General features: G+C 39.3%; 1 protein-coding gene across 2 annotated transcripts in view; it reads left to right on the top strand.

Annotated features, from left to right (window-relative positions):
• The window catches only part of PCNX2 (pecanex 2), a 409,093-nt gene that overhangs the window by 309,384 nt on the left and 79,587 nt on the right, over positions 1-20,122 (top strand). For both annotated transcript variants that reach the window (XM_056113571.1, XM_056113570.1), the window contains 2 exons: positions 13,057-13,115; positions 19,886-20,101. In XM_056113571.1, coding sequence (XP_055969546.1) covers positions 13,057-13,115; positions 19,886-20,101 — 275 coding nt within the window. The remainder of the gene's footprint in view (positions 1-13,056; positions 13,116-19,885; positions 20,102-20,122) is intronic.

Genomic DNA, 20,122 nt, shown 5'->3' with positions numbered 1-20,122 from the left:
CATCTTTTCTAACAGCTACATAGTACTCCATTGTGTAGATGTACTAAAGTTTCTTTAACCAGTCATCTGTTCTTGGGCATTCAGGTTTCTTCCCGTTTCTGGCTATTGTAAAGAGTGCTGCAATGAACAAACAAGTGCAGATATCACTTCGACTATACATTTTTGCCTCTCTGGGATATATTCCCAGGAGTGGTATTGCTGGGTCAAATGGGAGCTCAATTTCTAATTTTTTGAGAATCGTCCATACTGTTTTCCAGAAAGGCTGAACCAGACGATATTCCCCCCAACAGTGAAAGAGTGTCCCTTTCTCGCCACATCCGCGCCAGCATCGGTTGCTTTTGTTCTTTAGGATGTGGGCCAGTCTCTGAGGTGTGAGATGGTATCTCATTATGGTTTTGATCTGCATCTCCCAGATAATTAATGATGTAGAACATTTTCTCATGTGCTTTTTTGCCATTCTGATTTCTTCTTTGAGAAATTTTCTGTTCATTTCATTGCTCCATTTTTTGATGGGGTTGGATGTTTTCTTCTTGTGGAGTTCAACCAGTATTTTGTATATCCTTGATATCAACCCCTTGTCAGATGTGTGTTTGGCGAATATCCTTTCCCATTCTGTAGACTGTTTTTGTATTTTGGTCACTGTTTCTTTTGAGGTGCAGAAGCTTCTTAGTTTAAGATAGTCCCATTTATCTATCTCGTTTTCACTTGCTCGTCCAGTGGCGTGGCATCTTTGAAGATACCATTAGCTTCATTGTCGTGGAGTGTTTTGCCAACTTTGTCTTCAATGTACCTTATGGTTTCTGGTTTGATGTTGAGGTCTTTAATCCATTTTGATCTTACTTTTGTACATGGTGTTAGGCAGAGTTCTGAGCCCACTTTTTTGCGTATAGCCGTCCAGTGATGCCAGCACAATTTGTTAAAGAGAATTTCATTACTCCACTTCACATACTTGCACCTTTATCAAAGATTAGATGATCATACGATTGAGGGGATATGTCAGTGTATTCAACCCTGTTAGGCAAGAAAAAGATATTAAGGGCATTCAGGTCTGCAGTTTTGCCTTTGTTCCAGTACCATGCTGTTTTAATTATTACTGCTTTGTAGTAGAGTTTGAAGTTAGGGAGGTTGATTCCTCCCATTTTCTTTTTCCAAAGAATTGCTTTAGCTATTCGTGAGGGCTTATTGTTCCATATAAATTTCAGGAGTTTTTGCTCCATTTCTTTGAAGAATGTCATGGGTATTCTTATAGGGATTGCATTGAATTTATACAATGCTTTCGGTAGTGTTGCCATTTTGACAATGTTAAGTCTCCCGACCCATGGGCAGGGGATATCTTTCCATTTCCTCATGTCCTCTTTTATTTCCTGAAGTAGCGTTTTGTAGTTTTCTTTGTACAGGTCCTTTACTTCCTTAGTTAAGCTGATTCATAGGTACTTGATTTTCTGGGGAACAATTGTGAATGGGATTTTTTTTTCATGTAGCTTTCTTCTCTCTCACTGTTTGCATATAGGAAAGCCATGGACTTTTGGGTATTGATTTTATAGCCTGCAAATTTACTATACAAGTCTATTGTTTCTAGGAGTTTTTTGGTGGAGGTTATTGGGTTCTCTAAGTATAGTATCATATCATCTGCGAATAGTGAGAGTTTGATTTCTTCCTTTCCTACCTGAATGCCCTTAATATCTTTTTCTTGCCTAATCGCTATTGCAAGCACTTCCAGGACTATATTGAACTATGTTGACTATATTGGAGATAGTGCACATCCTTGTCTCGTTCCTAATCTTAGAGGGAAGGCTCTCAGTTTTTCCCCATTGAGGATGATGCTTGCTGTAGGCTTGTGGTAGATGGCTTTAATTATGTTGAGGAAGGTCCCCTCTGTACCCATTTTGGCTAGGGTTTTCATCATAAAGGGGTGCTGGATCTTGTCAAATGCTTTCTCTGCATCTATTGATATGATCATATGCTTTTTATCTTTTCTTATGTTGATATGATGGATTATGTTGATTGATTTCCGAACATTAAACCATCCTTGGGATGAATCCTACTTGGTCATGGTGTATGATCTTTTTGATGAGTAGTTGGATTCTATTTGCTAGTAATTTGTTGAGGATCTTTGCATCTGTGTTCATCAGGGATATCGGTCTGTAATTCTCTTTCTTTGTGGTATCTCTGTCTGCTTTTGGTATCAGTGTGATATTTGCTTCGTAAAAACTGTTCGGAAGTGTTTTTGATATTTCAATTTCGTGGAAACGTTTAAAAAGGATTGGGAGTAAGTCCTCTTTAAAGATTTGGAAGAATTCACTAGTGAATCCATCCGTGCCAGGACTTTTGTGCTTGGGGAGACTTTTTATTACCATTTCAATTTCCTTGATGGTGATAGGTCTGTTCAGGTATTCCAGGTCTTCTTGGTTCAGCCTTGGGAGTCTGTAGGAGTCTAGGAATTTATCCATTTCCTCGAGGTTTTGATGTTTTGTGGCATAAAGCTTCTCAAAGTACTCCCTGAGGATCCTTTGTATTTCTGTAGTTTCTCTTGTAATGACCCCCTTTTCATTTCTGATTCGGTTTATTAGGGTTTTCTCTCTCCCTTTCTTTGTGAGTTTTGCTAGAGGCTTATCAATCTTGTTAATTTTCTCGAAGAACCAGCTCTTGGTTTCATTGATCTTTTGGATTGTTTTTTGGGTTTCCATCTCGTTAATCTCTGCTCTGAGTTTTATTATTTCCTTTCTCCTGTTCAGGTTGTGCTCCTTTTTTTGGTCCTCCAACCTCTTAAGCTGTGAGGTTAGGTTACTTATGTGTGCTCGCTCCTCCTTCCTGAGGAATGCTTGTAGAGCTATAAGCTTTCTTCTTAACACAGCTTTTGCTGTGTCCCATAAGTTTTGGTAACTCGTGTTCTCATTTTCATTTGTTTCTAGGAATCTTTTGATTTCCTCTTTCTAAGCCTTTCTATGTCACTCGTTGTTCAATAGCGCACTGTTTAATTTCCAGGTGTTTGATTTAGTTTTCTGTTTCTGTGTGTGATTTACTTCTAATTTCAGTGCATTATGGTCTCAGAAGATTGTTGATACAATCTCTATCTTCTTAATTTTATGGAGGCATGTTTTGTGGCTCAGCATGTAGACCTTCACTTTTTAATCATAGTAAATTTCTATTTGTTTCAAATACTCTTAATTGATGCATTTTATGGTTCCTGTTTTAATAGTCAATAGATTTATTTTATACAAGAATAATATTTTACTTAATTACCACTGCATTTTTTTCTTGAGAGCATTAATTTATTTGGCTTGCATATTTCAAAATCAATTTTATTGATTTATGATTGGTTTGTGATATTATGTATCTATTAGAGATTAGATTTACATTTGATATGTGCATATGCTTTCCCCAACCACCCTCAAAGTTTCAATACAATCACAACATCAAATTTGTCCCATCTTCCGTTCTTTCAATTCTACTTCCCCTCTATGGAAATGCACTGTGTTTTTACAGAATGTGCTTATTTTGTGTTTTGATAATAATTAAATTTTAACATTTGCTGGATAATTGTATCATTTCTGTTATCTCAATGTTGAGATTTATTTGTTGTCTTTTTAAATTTTGATTGAGATCGTTACATTTCTTATTCTGAAAGGTAATTTTCTACTGAAATGTGAACATTCTGGGCACATAGGGACTAGTTTTTATTACCGCTATTGATCACTTGATCACTTGACTTCTCGTCAATTGTCGATTTGCTTGAGCAGGCGTCAGTAATGTCTCCATTTGTCCCTGTCGCGTGCTAGTGCAGCCCATGGCATCTGTTCGTTCTAGGAACATGAAGAGCCTCAAACTGATCGTTCATGATCTTGATGAAGTCTGACCATCTGGTAGGCGGGCGGCCATGCAGTCTTTTGACATCCCGTGGAATCCAGTCGGTAACAGCTCTAGTCCAGCAGTCATCTCTAAATCTCATTACGATTTTTGACGCCATCTGATTTTTAATGCCTTGGCAAAAGAGACAGCAACCCTCATTGTTGATTGTCAACAGAGGTCAGAACTCCGGATTCTTTCTCTCATTTGAGTGAAATGTGATAGTCCAAGAATAGCTCTTTCAATTCCTCTTTGGGAGACCCAAATAGCGTTCTCATCCTGTTTGCTTAGGGCCCAGGTCTCTGAAGAATAGTGCAATCAAGGAGATGTGAGCAGAGCCAGAGTTTCTTCGTCCTCTTAGCTATTTCTTTGACTCTCTCGAAGGCATTCCAAGCCGCTCTCTTCCACCTGCTCAGCTCGGGTGCCAGGTCATTTGTCATGTTGACTTCTCGACCTAGGTACACATAGCTGTTGCATTCAGAGATGGTCCTCCCTTTGAAAGCGAAAGGACTGTCAGGAACAAGGCTGTTTTTCATAAACATTGTCTTCATAAGATTCAGCTATAGTCCGACCTTACCACACTCACGGTCAAAGTTGGCAAGCATTTGTGCCGCTTGGCTGATGTTTGGTGTTATTAAAACAATGTCATCAGCAAAGCAGAGGTGGTGTAGTTGCCGACCATCTATCTTCACTCCCATTTCTGCCCATTCCAGTATTCGCATGATGTTCCCGAGGGTGGCACTGAAGAGTTTTGGTGAAATGGTATCACCCTGCTGAACCCCTCTCTTGACATTGATGACTACTTCTTTGTAGAATGGTGAGATTCTGGTAGTGAATCCGTAATACAGCTCACGGAGGATCCTGATGTATTGAGTTTGAATGTTCTGATTGGCTAGGGCTTCAATGACTGCTTCCGTCTCAACAGAATCAAAGGCCTTCTTTAAATCAATGAACGTTAGACAGAGTGGCATCTTGAACTCCAGAGAAATCTCAATGAGCTTGGTTATCATGTGGATATGGTCGATGGTGCTGAATCCTTTGCGGAACCCGGTTTGCTCACATGGTTGTCCTTCATCTAGTGTTCTGCCAATTCTATTCAGGATGACTCAAGTGGACAACTTGTAGATGACAGACAACAGGCAGATCAGGTGATAGTTGCCAATGCCATAGATGTCTCCCTTCATGTACAGTAGTACAGTCCTGCTGGTTTTCCATTGGAATGGAATCTTGCATTCAGACAGGTAGCGTGTGAAGAGCCAAGCCAGCGTATTGATGAGTGCTGATGGCAGGTTCTTCAGATATTCAGGTCTGACCTTGTCTGGGCTGGGTGCTGTTCGTTTCTTTACTGACGAAATGGCGTGTTGCATTTTGGAAGGGAGAACATTGGGAACAACATATCCATCCTGTGGTATTTGGTATGTTGGCAGGTGGACATGGCTATCGAAGTTCAACTTAGATAAATCAGAATACTTTCATTGATAATTACTAGATCAGAGGGAAAGAACGTTTTTTAAAGATTGCAGCACTGTTTACAATAGCTAGAATCTGGAAAAACCCTGAGTGCCCGAGAACAGATGACTGGTTAAAGAAATTTTGGTACATCTACATAATGGAGTACTATGCAGCTGTTAGAAAAGATGAAGTCATGAAATTCATCTACAAGTGGTACTACATGGAAAGTATCAAGCTAAGCAAAATGAGTCAGAAAGAAAGGGACAGACATAGAAAGATTGCATTCATCTGGGGAACATAAAGTAACAAAATAGGAGACTAACACCCAAGAATAGCCGAGATAAATACCAGAAGATTACTCCATGGCTTTGAGGACAGCTGCACGCTAGGGGAAAAGGCAGCTCAAATAGAGAAGGGAGCACCAAATAAAGGGTCTTGGGTGTTTCCTCTCAGGATGGAAAATGCGTGATGAGAGTAGACTATAGACTGAACAAGTTTGCCACTCAATGTTTCTTTTGCAAACCACAGCACTCAAAAGGAGAGAGATAACAAAAGGGAATGCCCTGCCACAGAGGTAGGGTGGGATGGGGCAATGGGGGATGGGAGGGATACTGGGACTGGTGGTGATGGATAATGGGCACTGGTGGAAAGATGGGTATTGAATCATTGTATAACTGAAACCCAAGCACAAAAATTTGTAAGTCTACAACTGTACCTCATGGTGTTTCACTAATAAAAATTTAAGAAACAATAAAAGAACAAAAGCAACCAGTGTTGGTGTGGATGTGGGGAGAAAGGAATTGTCCTTCATTGTTGGGGAAATGCCAACTGGTCCAGCCTTTCTGTAAAACAATATGGATGTTTCTTCAAAAAACTAGAAATTGAGCTCCAATTTGACCCAGCAATATCTCTTCTGGCAATATATCCCAAGGTTGCAAAAATGTACAGTAGAAATGACATCAGCACCTGTACATTCATTGCAGCACTGTTCAGAATAGCCAGAATCTGGAAACAACCCGAGTGCCCAAGAACAGACGACTGGTTAAAGAAACTTTGATACATCTACACAATGGACTACTACACAGCTGTTAGGAAATATGAAGTCATGAAATGTGCTTATAATTGGAATGTCATGGAGAGTATCATGCTAAGTGAAATAAGTCACAGAGAGAGAGAGAGAGATAGAATGACTGCACTCATTCGCAGAATAATTTCACTTGATCACTTGACTTCCCGTTAATCATCGATTTGCTTGAGCAGGCGCCAGTAATGTCTCCATTTGTCCCTGTCGCGTGCTAGTGTAGCCCAATGGCGTCTGTTCACTCTAGGAACATGAAGAGCCTCAAACCGATCGTTCATGATCTTGATGAAGATGTCTGACCATCTGGTAGGTGGGCGGCCACGCGGTCTTTTGACATCCCATGGAATCTAATCGGTAAAAGCTCTAGTCCAGCAGTCATCTCTAAATCTCATTACGTGACCAGCCCATCTGATTTTTGACACCTTGGCAAATGAGACAGTGTCCCTGATTCTTGATCATCGACGGAGGTCGGAACTCCGGATTCTTTCTCTCTTTTGAGTGAAATGTGATATTCCAACATAGCTCTTTCAATTCCTCTTTGGGACACCCGAATAGCGTTCTCATCCTGTTTGTGTAGGGTCCAGGTCTTTGAGGCATATGTTAATGCAGGAAGAACAGTGGAATCAAAAAGATGTGCCCAGAGCTGGAGGTTCTTCATCCTCTTTGCTATTTCTTCGACACTCTTGAAGGCGTTCCAAGCCGCTCTCTTCCTCCTCTGCAGCTCGGGTGCTAGGTCATTTGTCATGTTGACTTCTCGACCTAGGTACACATAGTTGTTGCATTCGGGGATGGTTGTTCCATTGAGAGCGAATGGGGCGTCAGGAACAAAGCTGTTTCTCATAAACATTGTCTTCGTAAGATTCAGCTGCAGTCCTACCTTTCCACACTCACGGTCAAAGTCGGCCAGCATTTGTGCTGCTTGGCTGATGTTTGGTGTTATTAAAACAATGTCATCAACAAAGCAGAGGTGGTGTAGTTGCCGATCATCTATCTTCACTCCCATTTCTGCCCATTCCAGTCGTCACATGTTCTCGAGGGTGGCACTGAAGAGTTTCGGTGAAAATGGTATCACCCTCCTGAACTCCTCTCTTGACATCAACGATTACTTCTTTGTAGAATGGTGAGATCCTGGTAGTGAATCCGTAATACAGCTCGCAGAATATAAAGTATCATATTATGAGACCAACACCCAAGGACAGTAGAGACAAGGGCCAGGAAGATTACTATTCCATGGTTGGAAGTCTGCCTCATGAGTTGGGGGAGAAAGCAGCTAGGATAGAGAAGGTATCACTAAAGGTATGTCAACAGATTGCTCAGGATGGGAAATGTGTGCTGAAAGTAGATAAAGCACCAAACATGATGGTCTCTCATTATCTGTAATCTGTATTGCAAATGATGAGCCCATAAGTAGAGAGAGAGTAAGAAGGCATAGAGGCAGGAGGAGGGGTGGGATTACGGGGGTGGAGGGAAGGATACTGAGGACATTTGGTGGTGGAAAATGTACACTGGTTGAAGGATAGGTGTTCTATAACTATGATTAAAACTCAAACATCAAAGTTTTATGATTATAGCCCATGGTGATTCAATAAAAAATAAATACAAAAATAAATACAGTACGGAAATGAAAAAAACGTGTACTTCAGAGTAAGTCCCCTCTTCTCCTGATGGAACAATTACTATACTTTATTCGTTTATTTTGTGGCCATACCCAGCAGTGCTCAGGAATTAGCCCCTGTTTTGTGCACAGGACTTAGTTCTGGCTCTGTGTTTGATAAATTACTTTCTTTTGGCTCAGTCTCACTTGAAAAATTGTTTATTCTCTCTCTGAAAAATCCATATGTCCTAGGTCTTAAGGCTAAATTAAAATTCCATTTAAGAACTAACTATACCGACATGGGATTTCAGTCTTCATTAGAAGGAATTTTCTTGTTTGCCTTATTTTTTGACACCCTGGACTCCTGTTTTCAAAGCCTATCTGAGGGTTAGTGGTAATATATATATATATATATATATATATATATATGCAGCAATGCAATAGATTGCTGAGGTAATCTTTGAGATTAACAGAATATCCTTATTCTGTGAAGTATCTACAGAATCTGTTCCACAAAGTTAAAAAACTGTCTTGCCTAGATGGGTCTTAAGTCTCACAGCCCACCTGAGTAAATATATGAATCACTGTATATCCATCCCACTGTCAAGATAACCCTCTCTGTCCATTCCTTTACCCCCTCTTCACTTTACTTCCTATAATTATATGTTTAATAGAGTCTGAGTGCAAAAGTAACTGAAGTTATTTTTTAAGAATAATTACCAACAAATAACCTGGCAAGCTACCCATGATGTATTTGATATGCCAAACACAATAACAGTTGTCACAATGGAGACATTACTGGGCCCGCTCGAGCAAAATCGATGAACAACGGGAGGACAGTGACTTTTTTGGTAAACTTTTCCCCAAGTTTTTGGGGTCTGACTAGCCTCTTTTTTGAACAGTGCCTGGTATATTGTGGGGGTCTCAGTAGCTTATTGGATGAATGGATTTCCTGGTATAGTTGACATGGAGGGACGAGGAGAGGTCTGATTAGCTATCAACAAGGAGTAGCCTGCTGTGTAAGTTCGGATGGGGAAACAGGGGCCAGAGCAATAGTAAGTGGGTAGGGCGTTTGCCTTGCATTCAGCCAGCCCAGGATTGATTGATCCCAGGTACTCCATATGGTCCATGAGCGCAAAACTAGGAGTACCCCCCCACCCCAGGTATTGCCAGCTGTGACCCCAGAACCAAAACAAAACAAGATGTGAGGAACAAAGAGTGGGTATGAAATGTTACTTAGGCTATCTAAATATATTTAATCTATAATGGGTAAATACTTCTGCATGGTAGGAAGGCCATTTAATGAGCAATAACCCTCAACCCTGACTCCATGTAGCAATTATTTGTAATAGTTTAAAAAATATTTTTGATGCCTAGGTACCATTCATAGATCACATTAATCAAGATTGTAGAGGACCAGGGATGTAGTTAACTTAAATGGTAAACTATCTGCTTTACACAAGTGAGGCCCTGGGTTTGATCCTCAGCACCACCAAAGAAAAGAATCTAGGGTATCCTGCTTACTATATTTATAAAGTGCCCCAGTTTATTTGAAAGTATTTCCTAAGTTTAAAACCACAAAATTAAACATTGGCTAGTAAGTTTATAGTTTATTCTGTGACTACTAGGGGGGCTGGAGCGATAGCACAGCGGTAGGGCATTTGCCTTGCACGCAGCCAGCCCAGCTGAGCTGGGTTCGATTCTTCCGCTCCTCTCGGAGAGCCCGGCAAGCTATTGAGAGTATCTTGCCCGCATGGCAAAGCCTGGCAAGGTACCCATGACGTATTCAATATGCCAAACACAGTAACAAGTCTCATGATGGAGATGTTACTGGGCCCGCTCGAGGAAATCAATGAATAACGGGAGGACCGTGACCGTGACCGTGATTCATCCTTTCTTAAATTCTATTCAGTTTGTCAAATATCATGTTTAATTGTAACCTACTAGTAGCAGTGAAGTATCATGAGATAGAACAAATTAATATTTATGACTATATTTGATTATTCATTTATTCGTTAGACATATACTGAAAGCTATTTATGAACAAAAATCTTGCCCTCATGGAAAGTACAAACTGCTATAAAAGCCAGCTATCATCAAATAACCATAAGAAGAAATGTATGACATTGTGGGGAACAGAAGTTTCCAGAGCTAGTTTAACCTGAATTTGATTCATGGCTCATCCCACCCACATGACCTTAGGCATGTGACTTAATCTCACTATGTTTCCTTTTCCTTCCCTAAGAGAATGAGTATAATGATAGTATGTACCTGGACAGAAAGTTGTGAGGATATAATGGGTCAATGCATGCAAAGTACTAACACAAAAATGTGTTCAGTAAATTTCAACCAACTAAAACTATAATTACTTTTAAAATAGCATTTGCTTTAAGGAGAAATATAATGTGGCACAAAGGGACATGAATTACACCTACAACACGTATGGTCACGGTCCTCCCATTGTTCATCGATTTGCTCGAGCGGGCCCAGTAACATTGTGAGACTTGTTACTGTGTTTGGCATATTGAATATGTCACGGGAAGCTTGCCAGGCATTGCCATGCAGGCGAGATACTCTCAGTAGCTTGCCGGGCTCTCCGAGAGGGGTGGAGGAATCGAACTCAGGTCAGCCATGTTGGCTGTGTGTAAGGCAAACACCTTACCCGCTGTGCTATCGCTCCAGCCCACAACAGGTACAATCAAACACTTCCCTGAGAAATTTTTTCTTGTTTTTTAAATTTTTAAGTGACATTCTGGAGTTTATAGTGCTATTAATAGTGGTTTCTTATGCACATAATTCCACCATACCCATCAACAGTGTATGTAATGTCTCTCCCAAAGACCCCAAAACCCTACCTCCCAAGTAAGCCCCCCCAACTTAATTTTATAAACCAGTTCTTCCATTTTTTTGTCTTTGGACCTTTTATTTTTTGCTATCTTGCTGTGTATATTTATGTTCCTTATATGAGAGAAATCATTCTGACTAACTTCACTCAGCATGATATCCTCTAATTCCATTCATGTTGTTGCAAATTTTATGATTTAGTTTTCCATTGTGTGTACATATGTAACAAATATATATGTATATATATATATATAACAATTTCTTGATCCAATTCATCTGTAGTTGGGTATTTGGGTTAATTACATATCTTAGCTATTGTACTAAGTGTAGTGAAGAACATAGATGCATATATATCCTTTTGATATATATCAAAAATAGGTGTGCATATATTCATTTCAATTAAATTTTTTTAAGTTTGAGGGGTAGATTCCAAGAAATGGTATCACTGGAACATATGGTAGTTCTATTACTCCTTTTTTGATAGATTTCCATATTGCTTTCCATAAATGCTAAACCAGACAACATTCCCACCAACAATGAATGAGGGTTCCTGAGAATCTGATTTTTGAACTCGAGTTGAAGGATATGAAGGGCAAATTAGGAAAAATGGGTGGCTTTATAAGGGAGTATTCCAGGTAGGAATATATCCATGAGGGCATAAGAATTACAAAAGTATAAAGGGGTGATAGGAACAGAAATTGGAGCCAAGTTCAAGACATAGGCCTAGGCCAGGGTGATTAGAAGACAGAAAGTAAAGGGAAAAGTATAAACAGAGGAAGGTCCAGACATTCTCATGATTTATTACATGCATGTTAGTAAAACCCTGTTGTCAAATGTTATATTTGTAATGAATACCATTTATTTTAATTTTTGTGGGCGGGACTCACAAGCAGTGCTCAGGAGTCATGTGAGCCACTCTCAGCCATTAATTGGCTTGATGCAGTTCATTAATTGGCACCTACATCAAGCCATTAATTGGCTTGATGCAGTTCATTAATTGGCCCCTACATCAAGCCATTAATTGGCTTGATGCAGTTCATTAGTTGGCCCCTACTTCAATTCTTTGGCCCAGTAATGTGGATCTGCTTGGACTCAACTCTCAGCAGTGAGGAGATGCCAGAGACCATGGTGCTCAGAAGCTATCAGAGCCACATTCAATGGGTCATGTAGTATGTAGGACCAAATTTGGAAGCCAGAGCTTCCTCTAGGTCTTTGAGCTGTCTCCCAGGCATGAGGCATTTGGTTTTAAGTGTCTTAGGTTTAATCATATGAAATCACTATTTCTTGGTAGGGAATAAACAGTTGTATACTGCTTATGTCAATTTCGTATTTCATCCTTCACAGAATGATAGGATTATCACTCATTATTTTATATAAAAAAACAAAAGCTTGTCAGATACCATCTCTCTGAGCAGAGAAGGCTGTGCATTATCAAGGGTTTTCAGTACAAATGAAATTCAGAGACTGATACCATTTTAGAGAAATTGGTGGATTGATACCATTTTTAGAGGCAGTAACTGGGAGAGACAGTTGCTGACTAGTCCCATTCAGAAGTTAAGAGTGTCTGAGCTGTACAGCTGCGGATATTCTTCCCGGCCAGAATGTTAACTTTGACCCGAGATACACACACAAAGTCAAGAATGAATCTGTTTCTCACTGCCTAACTTTAAGAAGTAGGAGAACACTATGAGTTACATGGTTTACAAAATCTGAATTGAGTTGCCGTAATTGCTCAGTTTAAAGGTTTAAAGATTTAAACCAAAGGTTTAAAGTAGGTTAATGTGACTACTTATGACTAAAGAAACAGACAATTCACATTCTCTGAAATTTGAGAGTGAATTTATTCTTGTGGTTCACTCCAGAACGACCTATGGCAACACATTGAACTCGGAAAAGCAAGTGATGGAGATGTTCACTACTCACCATAATTTTTTGGAATCATTTTGAAAAAAAATCATATGTTCACTGATCTCAAGTTCTGAAAGTGAGAGACATTTGTTGCAGTTATGTGCCTATTTTTTTGTGGATTTAATACTCAAAGTCACAGATCTTTTCCCCAAATACTAAGACCTCTTGCCTTTCTTCTTTTTCATGACACTTTTCTCTCTGCAGAATTGTCAAATTGGAGCCATAATCAATATTTGAATTCCATTTCCCACTCACACAAATTGTTTTATAAACTACTTCTTTTATTTGCAGATACATAGTCTTTATTTTTTTTTATTTTGTTCCCTTCTAGTACAAAGCGTGTGGATAATTCCAACACAAGGCTTGTTGTCCAAATTGAAAAGGATCCAGGTAAGACTATATCTTTCTTCTCTGTACTTAAATATTTATTTATTAATGGAGATGTGTAGAAGAGTTCCTTAAATTTTAAAATTGGGAATTAAGTACTCATTCTTTTTAATGTATAGATGAAAAACATGTCTTCTTAAATATGCTAACTCTAAACATAATACTGTAATTACTGGTTTTGGCATATCAAATACACAACGGATAGTTTGTGAGGCTCTGTGGTGCAGGCGGAATACTCTAAGTAGCTTGCCAGGCTCTCCAAGAGGGATAGTGGCTTTTCGGGCAACTTCTAATCGCCCTTGTTCTCCCTTCCGAAATCTGACATGCCATTTTGTCAGTAAAGAAACAAACAGCACCCGGCCCAGACAAGGTCAGACCTGAACACCTGAAGAACCTGCCGTCAGGACTCATCACTATGCTGGCTCGGCTCTTCACATACTACCTGTCTGAATGCAAGGATCCGTCCCAATGGAAAATCAGCAGGACTGCACTACTGTTCAAGAAGGGAGACATCCATGACATTGGCAACTATCGCCCGATCTGCCTATTGTCTGTCATCTACAAGTTGTTCACTCGAGTCATCCTGAATAGGATTGGCAGAAAACTAGATGAAGGACAACCATGCGAGCAAGCTGGGTTCCGAAAAGGATTCAGCACCATCGACCATATCCACACGATAACCAAGCTCATTGAAGTTTCTTGGGAGTTCAAGCTGCCGCTTTGTCTAACGTTCATTGATTTAAAGAAGGCCTTTGATTCTGTTGAGACGGAAGCAGTCATTGAAGCCCTAGCCAATCAGGGCATTCAAACTCAATACATCAGGATCCTTCGTGAGCTATATTACAGATTCACTGCCAGGATCTCACCATTCTACAAAGAAGTGATCGTTGATGTCAAGAGAGGGGTTCAGCAGGGTGATACCATTTCACCGAAACTCTTCAGTGCCACCCTTGAGAACATCATGAGACGACTGGAATGGGAAGGAATGGGAGTGAAGATAGATGGTTGGCAACTACACCATCTCCGCTTTGCTGATGACATTGTTTTAATAACACCAAACATTAGCCAAGCGGCAAAAATGATGGCTGACTTCGACTGTGAGTGTGGAAAGGCCGGACTGCAGCTGAATCTAATGAAGACAATGTTTATGAGAAACAGCCTTGTTCCTGACACACCATTCACTCTCAACGGAATGACCATCTCTGAATGCAACAGTTATGTGTACCTAGGTCGAGAAGTCAACATAACAAATGACCTGGAACCTGAGCTGCACAGGAAGAAGAGAGCAGCTTGGATCGCCTTCAAGAGCATCCAATAAATAGCTAAGAGGACGAAGAACCTTCAGCTCTGGGCACATCTCTTTGATTCCACTGTTCTTCAGAGACCTGGGCCCTACGCAAACAGGATGAGAACGCTATCCGGGTCTCCCAAAGAGGAATTGAAAGAGCTGTGCTTGGAATATCACGTTTCACTCAAATGAGAGAAAGAATCCGGAGTTCCGACCTCAGTCAACGATCAAAAATCAGGGACACTGTCTCATTTGCCAAGGTGTCAAAAATCAGATGGGCTGGTCACGTAATGAGATTTAGAGACGACTGCTGGACTAGAGCTGTTACCGAGTGGATTCCACAGGATGTCAAAAGACCGCATGGCCGCCCACCTACCAGATGGTCAGACTTCTTCATCAAGGTCATGAATGATCAGTTTGACTGTTAATTCATATATTTCATTTGTATATAGTAAATGTTAAATGTACAACATTAGCCTTATTATTGATATTTTAACAAAATATTTGGAAACATCAGTATTATGATTTCCTTAAAGGTAATCTCAAGTTCCAAACCCAGAAGTCTTTTTTTTTTGAAAACTTGATATTGCCTCTTTTTTTAAAATTTTTTTAATGGATATTCCTTTTTATTTATTTTTTTGTTGTTTGTTTCTTTCTTTTTTTTTTTTTACAGTTGTAGATTTACAATTTTTTGTGCTTGGGTTTCGATTATACAATGATCAGATACCCATCCCTCCACCAGTGCCCATTTTCCACCACCATGGATAATATCCCCCCACCCCCATCCCCCCATCCCCCCCTATCTCTGTGACAGGGCAATTCCCTGTGTTCTCTCTCTCCTTTTGGGTGTTGTGGTCTGCAAAAGAGGCATTGACATTGAGTGGCAAACATGTTCAGTCCATAGTCTACTTTCGACATGCATCTCCCCTCCTGGGAGGATCCTCCGAACACCCTTTATTTGGTGCTCCCTTCTCTATCTGAACTGCCCTTTCCTCTAGGATACCCGGCTGGCCTCTAAGTTATGGAGTAATCCTCCTGGTGCTGATCTCAGCTATTCTTGGATATTAATCTCATACTTTGTTACTTTATATCCCCCAGGTGAATGCAATCTTTCTATGTCTATCCCTCTCTTTCTGACTCATTTCGCTTAGCATGATACTTTTCATATTGTACCACTTGTATGTGAATTTCATGACTTACTCTTTTCTAACAGCTACATAGTTCTCCATTGTGTAGATGTACCAAAGTTTCTTTAACCAGTCATCTGTTCTTGGGCATTCAGGTTTCTTCCAGTTTCTGGCTATTGTAAAGAGTGATGCAATGAACAAACAAGTGCAGATGTCACTTCAACTATACATTTTTGCCTCTTTCGGATATATTCCAAACCCAGAAGTCTTAAGAAATTTTGGTCAACAAACTCTGGGCAGATTTGCCTGTTATAAAATTATTTCCCTTTTTTATTTCTCATTTTAGCCACAATTTTTTTCTTCATAAGGTAAAGGTAAAGGCCCTCCCGTTGATCGTCGATTTGCTCGAGCGGGCCCAGTAACGTCTCCATTGGAGACTTTGTTGTTACTGTGTCTGGCATATCGAATACTCTCGGTAGCTTGCCGGGCTCTCCGAGAGGGGCGGAGGAATCGAACTCGGGTCGGCCATGTTGGCCGCTTGTAAGGCGAACGCCCTACCCGCTGTGCTATCGCTCCAGCCCTATTACTATAGATTTTTTCTTCATAACAGAGTGAAAACTATAACTGTTTTCTATTTTTATCTTCTTCACTCTCCTTTGCCAAAATTTTTGTCTAGGAACAATTATATCACGTCCATAATCTATATATGAGTTATATATATATGATTAATATGAAAATAAAGTTTTTCATTTTTATATGTCAGGCAGTGAGTTAGGTTTTTATGTTAAACTTAAATATTGCTAGAATTTGAAGCTAGAGGAGTACAAATATCTCAGATGTGATATCTCTATGACATTATAGGTCCAATGTTACTAAGTTTGTAGATAACTTCAAAATTTATTGTGTCTTTAATTATTAATAAGTGCTGTCTTATTTTTGTATAATTATATAAACATATGTTCAAATATATAGATATATACTTAAATAGTTGTACATAAAATAGATATTCCTTTAAGAGCTCCACTTTCAGTGTTTAAATTGTTTTATTTAAACATCAGTGTGAACAATTATGCAACAGTTCATTCTCTTGTTCAAATCTTTTCTATGAAATTGCTATTGACTCTAATTAGTGCCTCAGAATTCAGGCTAATTTATTCCAGAAAATGAATATAATGTCAGGTTAAGTAGGCTTAATTTTCAGAGAAGATTAAACATACTGATACATTATTAGGCTATATGACTTGACTCAGCTCACTGAACAGCTTATCTTTGTCCATTAATCATAATTAGGTTGGAAAGGTACTAAGTTCAATTCAGCTTTTATCTGTCATGAAATCCCAGAAATTATATTAATATTGCTATATTTTATATATTCTGCTAAGTAGAACACACAGGTGCATATGGGGCCTGTTTTCCCTTTTTGTTCCCCATTGATGCTCTGGTTTCTTGAGAGTACAGAGCAAGGGAGCTTCGTACAGATTTACAGATTTGTAGTTTTTATTTTGAATCTCCCTGTGTTTTTACCTCCCTGTGTTTCTATGTCCAATAGATATCCCCAACGAAATCCTTGAGTTTTGTTTTAGGTATTTGCTACTTTGGGAAGTTCAACACTTCTCTGACTTTCTTGGAGACATAATTTATTCCTCACAGAAAAGATAGTCCTAAAATTGAAGACAGAATGCAATCTTTTCTCACAGAGCCTTAGCTACCCAACTAAAGGACATAAATGAAAAGAATGTCTCAGTTCACCTAGACTTCTTTTTAAATGTTTTCTTTCTTATCAAAAAATATTCATTAAACAGAGGCAAGAGTTAGGGGAAAGAAAGTAAAGAACTTAGAGGAAATATACCATGAACACCAACTTCACATTGTGTCCTTCCATTGTAAAGTAGATATTCCATCATTCTATGTTTTTTTTCTATAATAGCCTTCCTTCACTTTTCCTTTGGCGTCTTCATTCACCCAATTAGAACACTATCACTGTTCTCCCATTGTTCATCGATTTGATCGAGCAGGCCCAGTAACATCTCCATCGTGAGGTACTGTGTTTGGCATATCAAATATGTCACAGGTAGCTTGCCAGGCTTGGCCATGAGGGCGAGATACTCTCGGTAGCTTGCTGGGCTCTCTGAGAGGGAAAGAGGAATTGAACCCGGGTTGGTCATGTTGGCCGCGTACAAGGCAAACGTCCTACTGCTGTGCTATAATATCTGAAAATACCAAGACCTTGGGCTGGAGCGATAGCACAGCCGTAGGACGTTTGCCTTGCATGCAGCCGACCTGACCAACCCGGTTCAATTCCTCCTCCCCTCTCGGAGAGCCTGGCAAGCTACCGAGAGTATCTCGCCAGCACAACAAAGCCTGGCAAGCTCCCCGTGACATATTCAATATGCTAAACACAGTAACAACAAGTTTCATGATGGAGACTTTACTGGGCCCGCTCGAATAAATCGATGAACAAAGGGAGGGCCGTGACCGTGACCAAGACCTGGCAAAGATGCAATAGGATTTTCCATCACTGTAAGTAAAAAATAAACAATTGCAGTCACTTTGGAGAAAAACATTCTTATTCCTCTTATTCTAAGGTATTCCCTCAATAGAAACAAAAGAATTTTCGGAAAATTTTGCTCAAGAATATTTTAGTTTACTTATTCATAATCACCAAATCAGAAAATAAACAAAATGTCCATCAACATGTAAACACATCAACATGTTAACAAGCTGTTGTACAAATGTACTCAACATAAAACAAATTGTCGATATATATAATGCTCCAGATTGAATCTTAAATTTGGTAGTGCTGATTATATACCTACATATTTTTTAAACATACTATATTGTGCCCCAAAAGGGTAAATTCTATTCTATACTGATTCAATGAATCTGTTTTCTAAAAATATATGATTTTTTAAAAAATATCATGGGATGGGATTCTGAGTGGTATGTAAGTCTTTTCTGAAGTGGCATTTGAGCTGAGATCTGAAGAAAAGTGGAGATAAGAATCTACAAAAGGATGAGAGGATTATGCATGCTTAAAAAAGCAGTATCCGAAAAGGTCCAGCATGTAAATGGGTGCATGCATCATTCAGTTGAATGTTCTGTACTGCTTCACATACAAGCTGCAGAGGGAGTTATTGTGAGATGGGGGTACAGATTGAATTCTGAAGCAGATCTCATTGTACTCTATCACTATATACCCTGGGTTCACTCAGGATAATAATTCTTTATACCTGTGAGTGGGACCCTATTCCTATAGCTGACGTTTAACATTTTTATCTCTATCTTAAAAGTTCTAAAAAAGTCACTATGGTTTTTAAGTAAAGGGATTGGATTAACCCTTAATTGCGCATTCAACCTTTCTATTAAAAAAAGCTTATTCCAGTTGTGTTCTATAGAATATTTTGGATAGCAGATCCCAGTAAGGATACATAGATAAATCATTGTTATTGTTCACTTAAGAAATAAAGTAGCTTGGGGCTGGAGCAATAGCACAGCGGGTAGGGCATTTGTCTTGCACACAGCCAACCGGGGTTCCATTCCCACCCTCCCATATGGTCTCCTATGCACTGCCAGGAGTAATTCCTGAGTTCATGAGCCAGGAGTAACCCCTGCACATCACCAGGTGTGACCCAAAAAGCAAAAAAAGAAAGAAAGTAGCTTGGAATAGAGTTGGGGTTGGTAGAAATGGAGAAAAGTGCAAAGATGAAAAAATATTTGAAGAAAACATAATTGTGAGGCATGAATATGAAAGTAGCAAGAAAAAGTTCTAAGTTGTGTTTGGTGAGGCTGTTCACTAAAGTTGGGAACAGACAAGGAAACATGACATGTACATGAAGTTTAAGAGCAATGTACACTTTACTTTTTGATAGGGGCCAGTCCCAACAATACTCTACACAGCAGTGTTCAGGGGCCATAGGGCTACATTGGAGAGCCATATTATTCCAGGTATCAAACTGAGGGCCTTGTACATGATATGCATGTACTTTACCACTTGAGCTATATCCTCAGGCTAGAAGTATATGCATATATATGTATATAATATATAGATATATAGTTAAATGCCAACTAAATGTACCAGTATAGAATTCAGACAGTACGTTAAACCTGGAGTTATAAATTTGAAAGACAAAGGAATTTAAACATTAATTCATCTACATTTATGTAGATGAAATGTTCTGAATATAGGCAAAACCCACGAAAATGGGCAAAAGCATCTGAAAAGCGTTAGTTACCCTTAAATTATCAAGAGCTCAGTTCCCTAGGTTTCAGCACATTGAAGATATTTCTTCAATATATTGATTCATTGATTGATGATCATATATTCACTGATTCACTGATCTCTCTTGTTCTGTGATTAGGAAATGATGACAACAATCTTAATTCTATCTTCTATGAACATTTGACAAGAGCCCTTCAGGAGTCCCTCTGTGGAGATTTGGTTCTTGGCCGATGGGGTAACTATAGCTCCGGTGACTGCTTTATTCTAGCTTCAGACTATCTCAATGCTTTTGTGCATCTGATTGAAATTGGCAATGGTCTCGTCACCTTTCAGCTTCGAGGATTAGAATTTCGAGGTAAGAATTTCTTCATTGTGG

The sequence above is a fragment of the Sorex fumeus genome, unplaced genomic scaffold, assembly GCF_029834395.1.
Source record: "Sorex fumeus unplaced genomic scaffold, SorFum_2.1 ptg000021l, whole genome shotgun sequence".
In the NCBI taxonomy this organism is placed as follows: domain Eukaryota; kingdom Metazoa; phylum Chordata; class Mammalia; order Eulipotyphla; family Soricidae; genus Sorex; species Sorex fumeus.
Note: the sequence above shows the minus strand (reverse complement) of the source record. Positions and strands in the feature narration are given on the sequence as shown.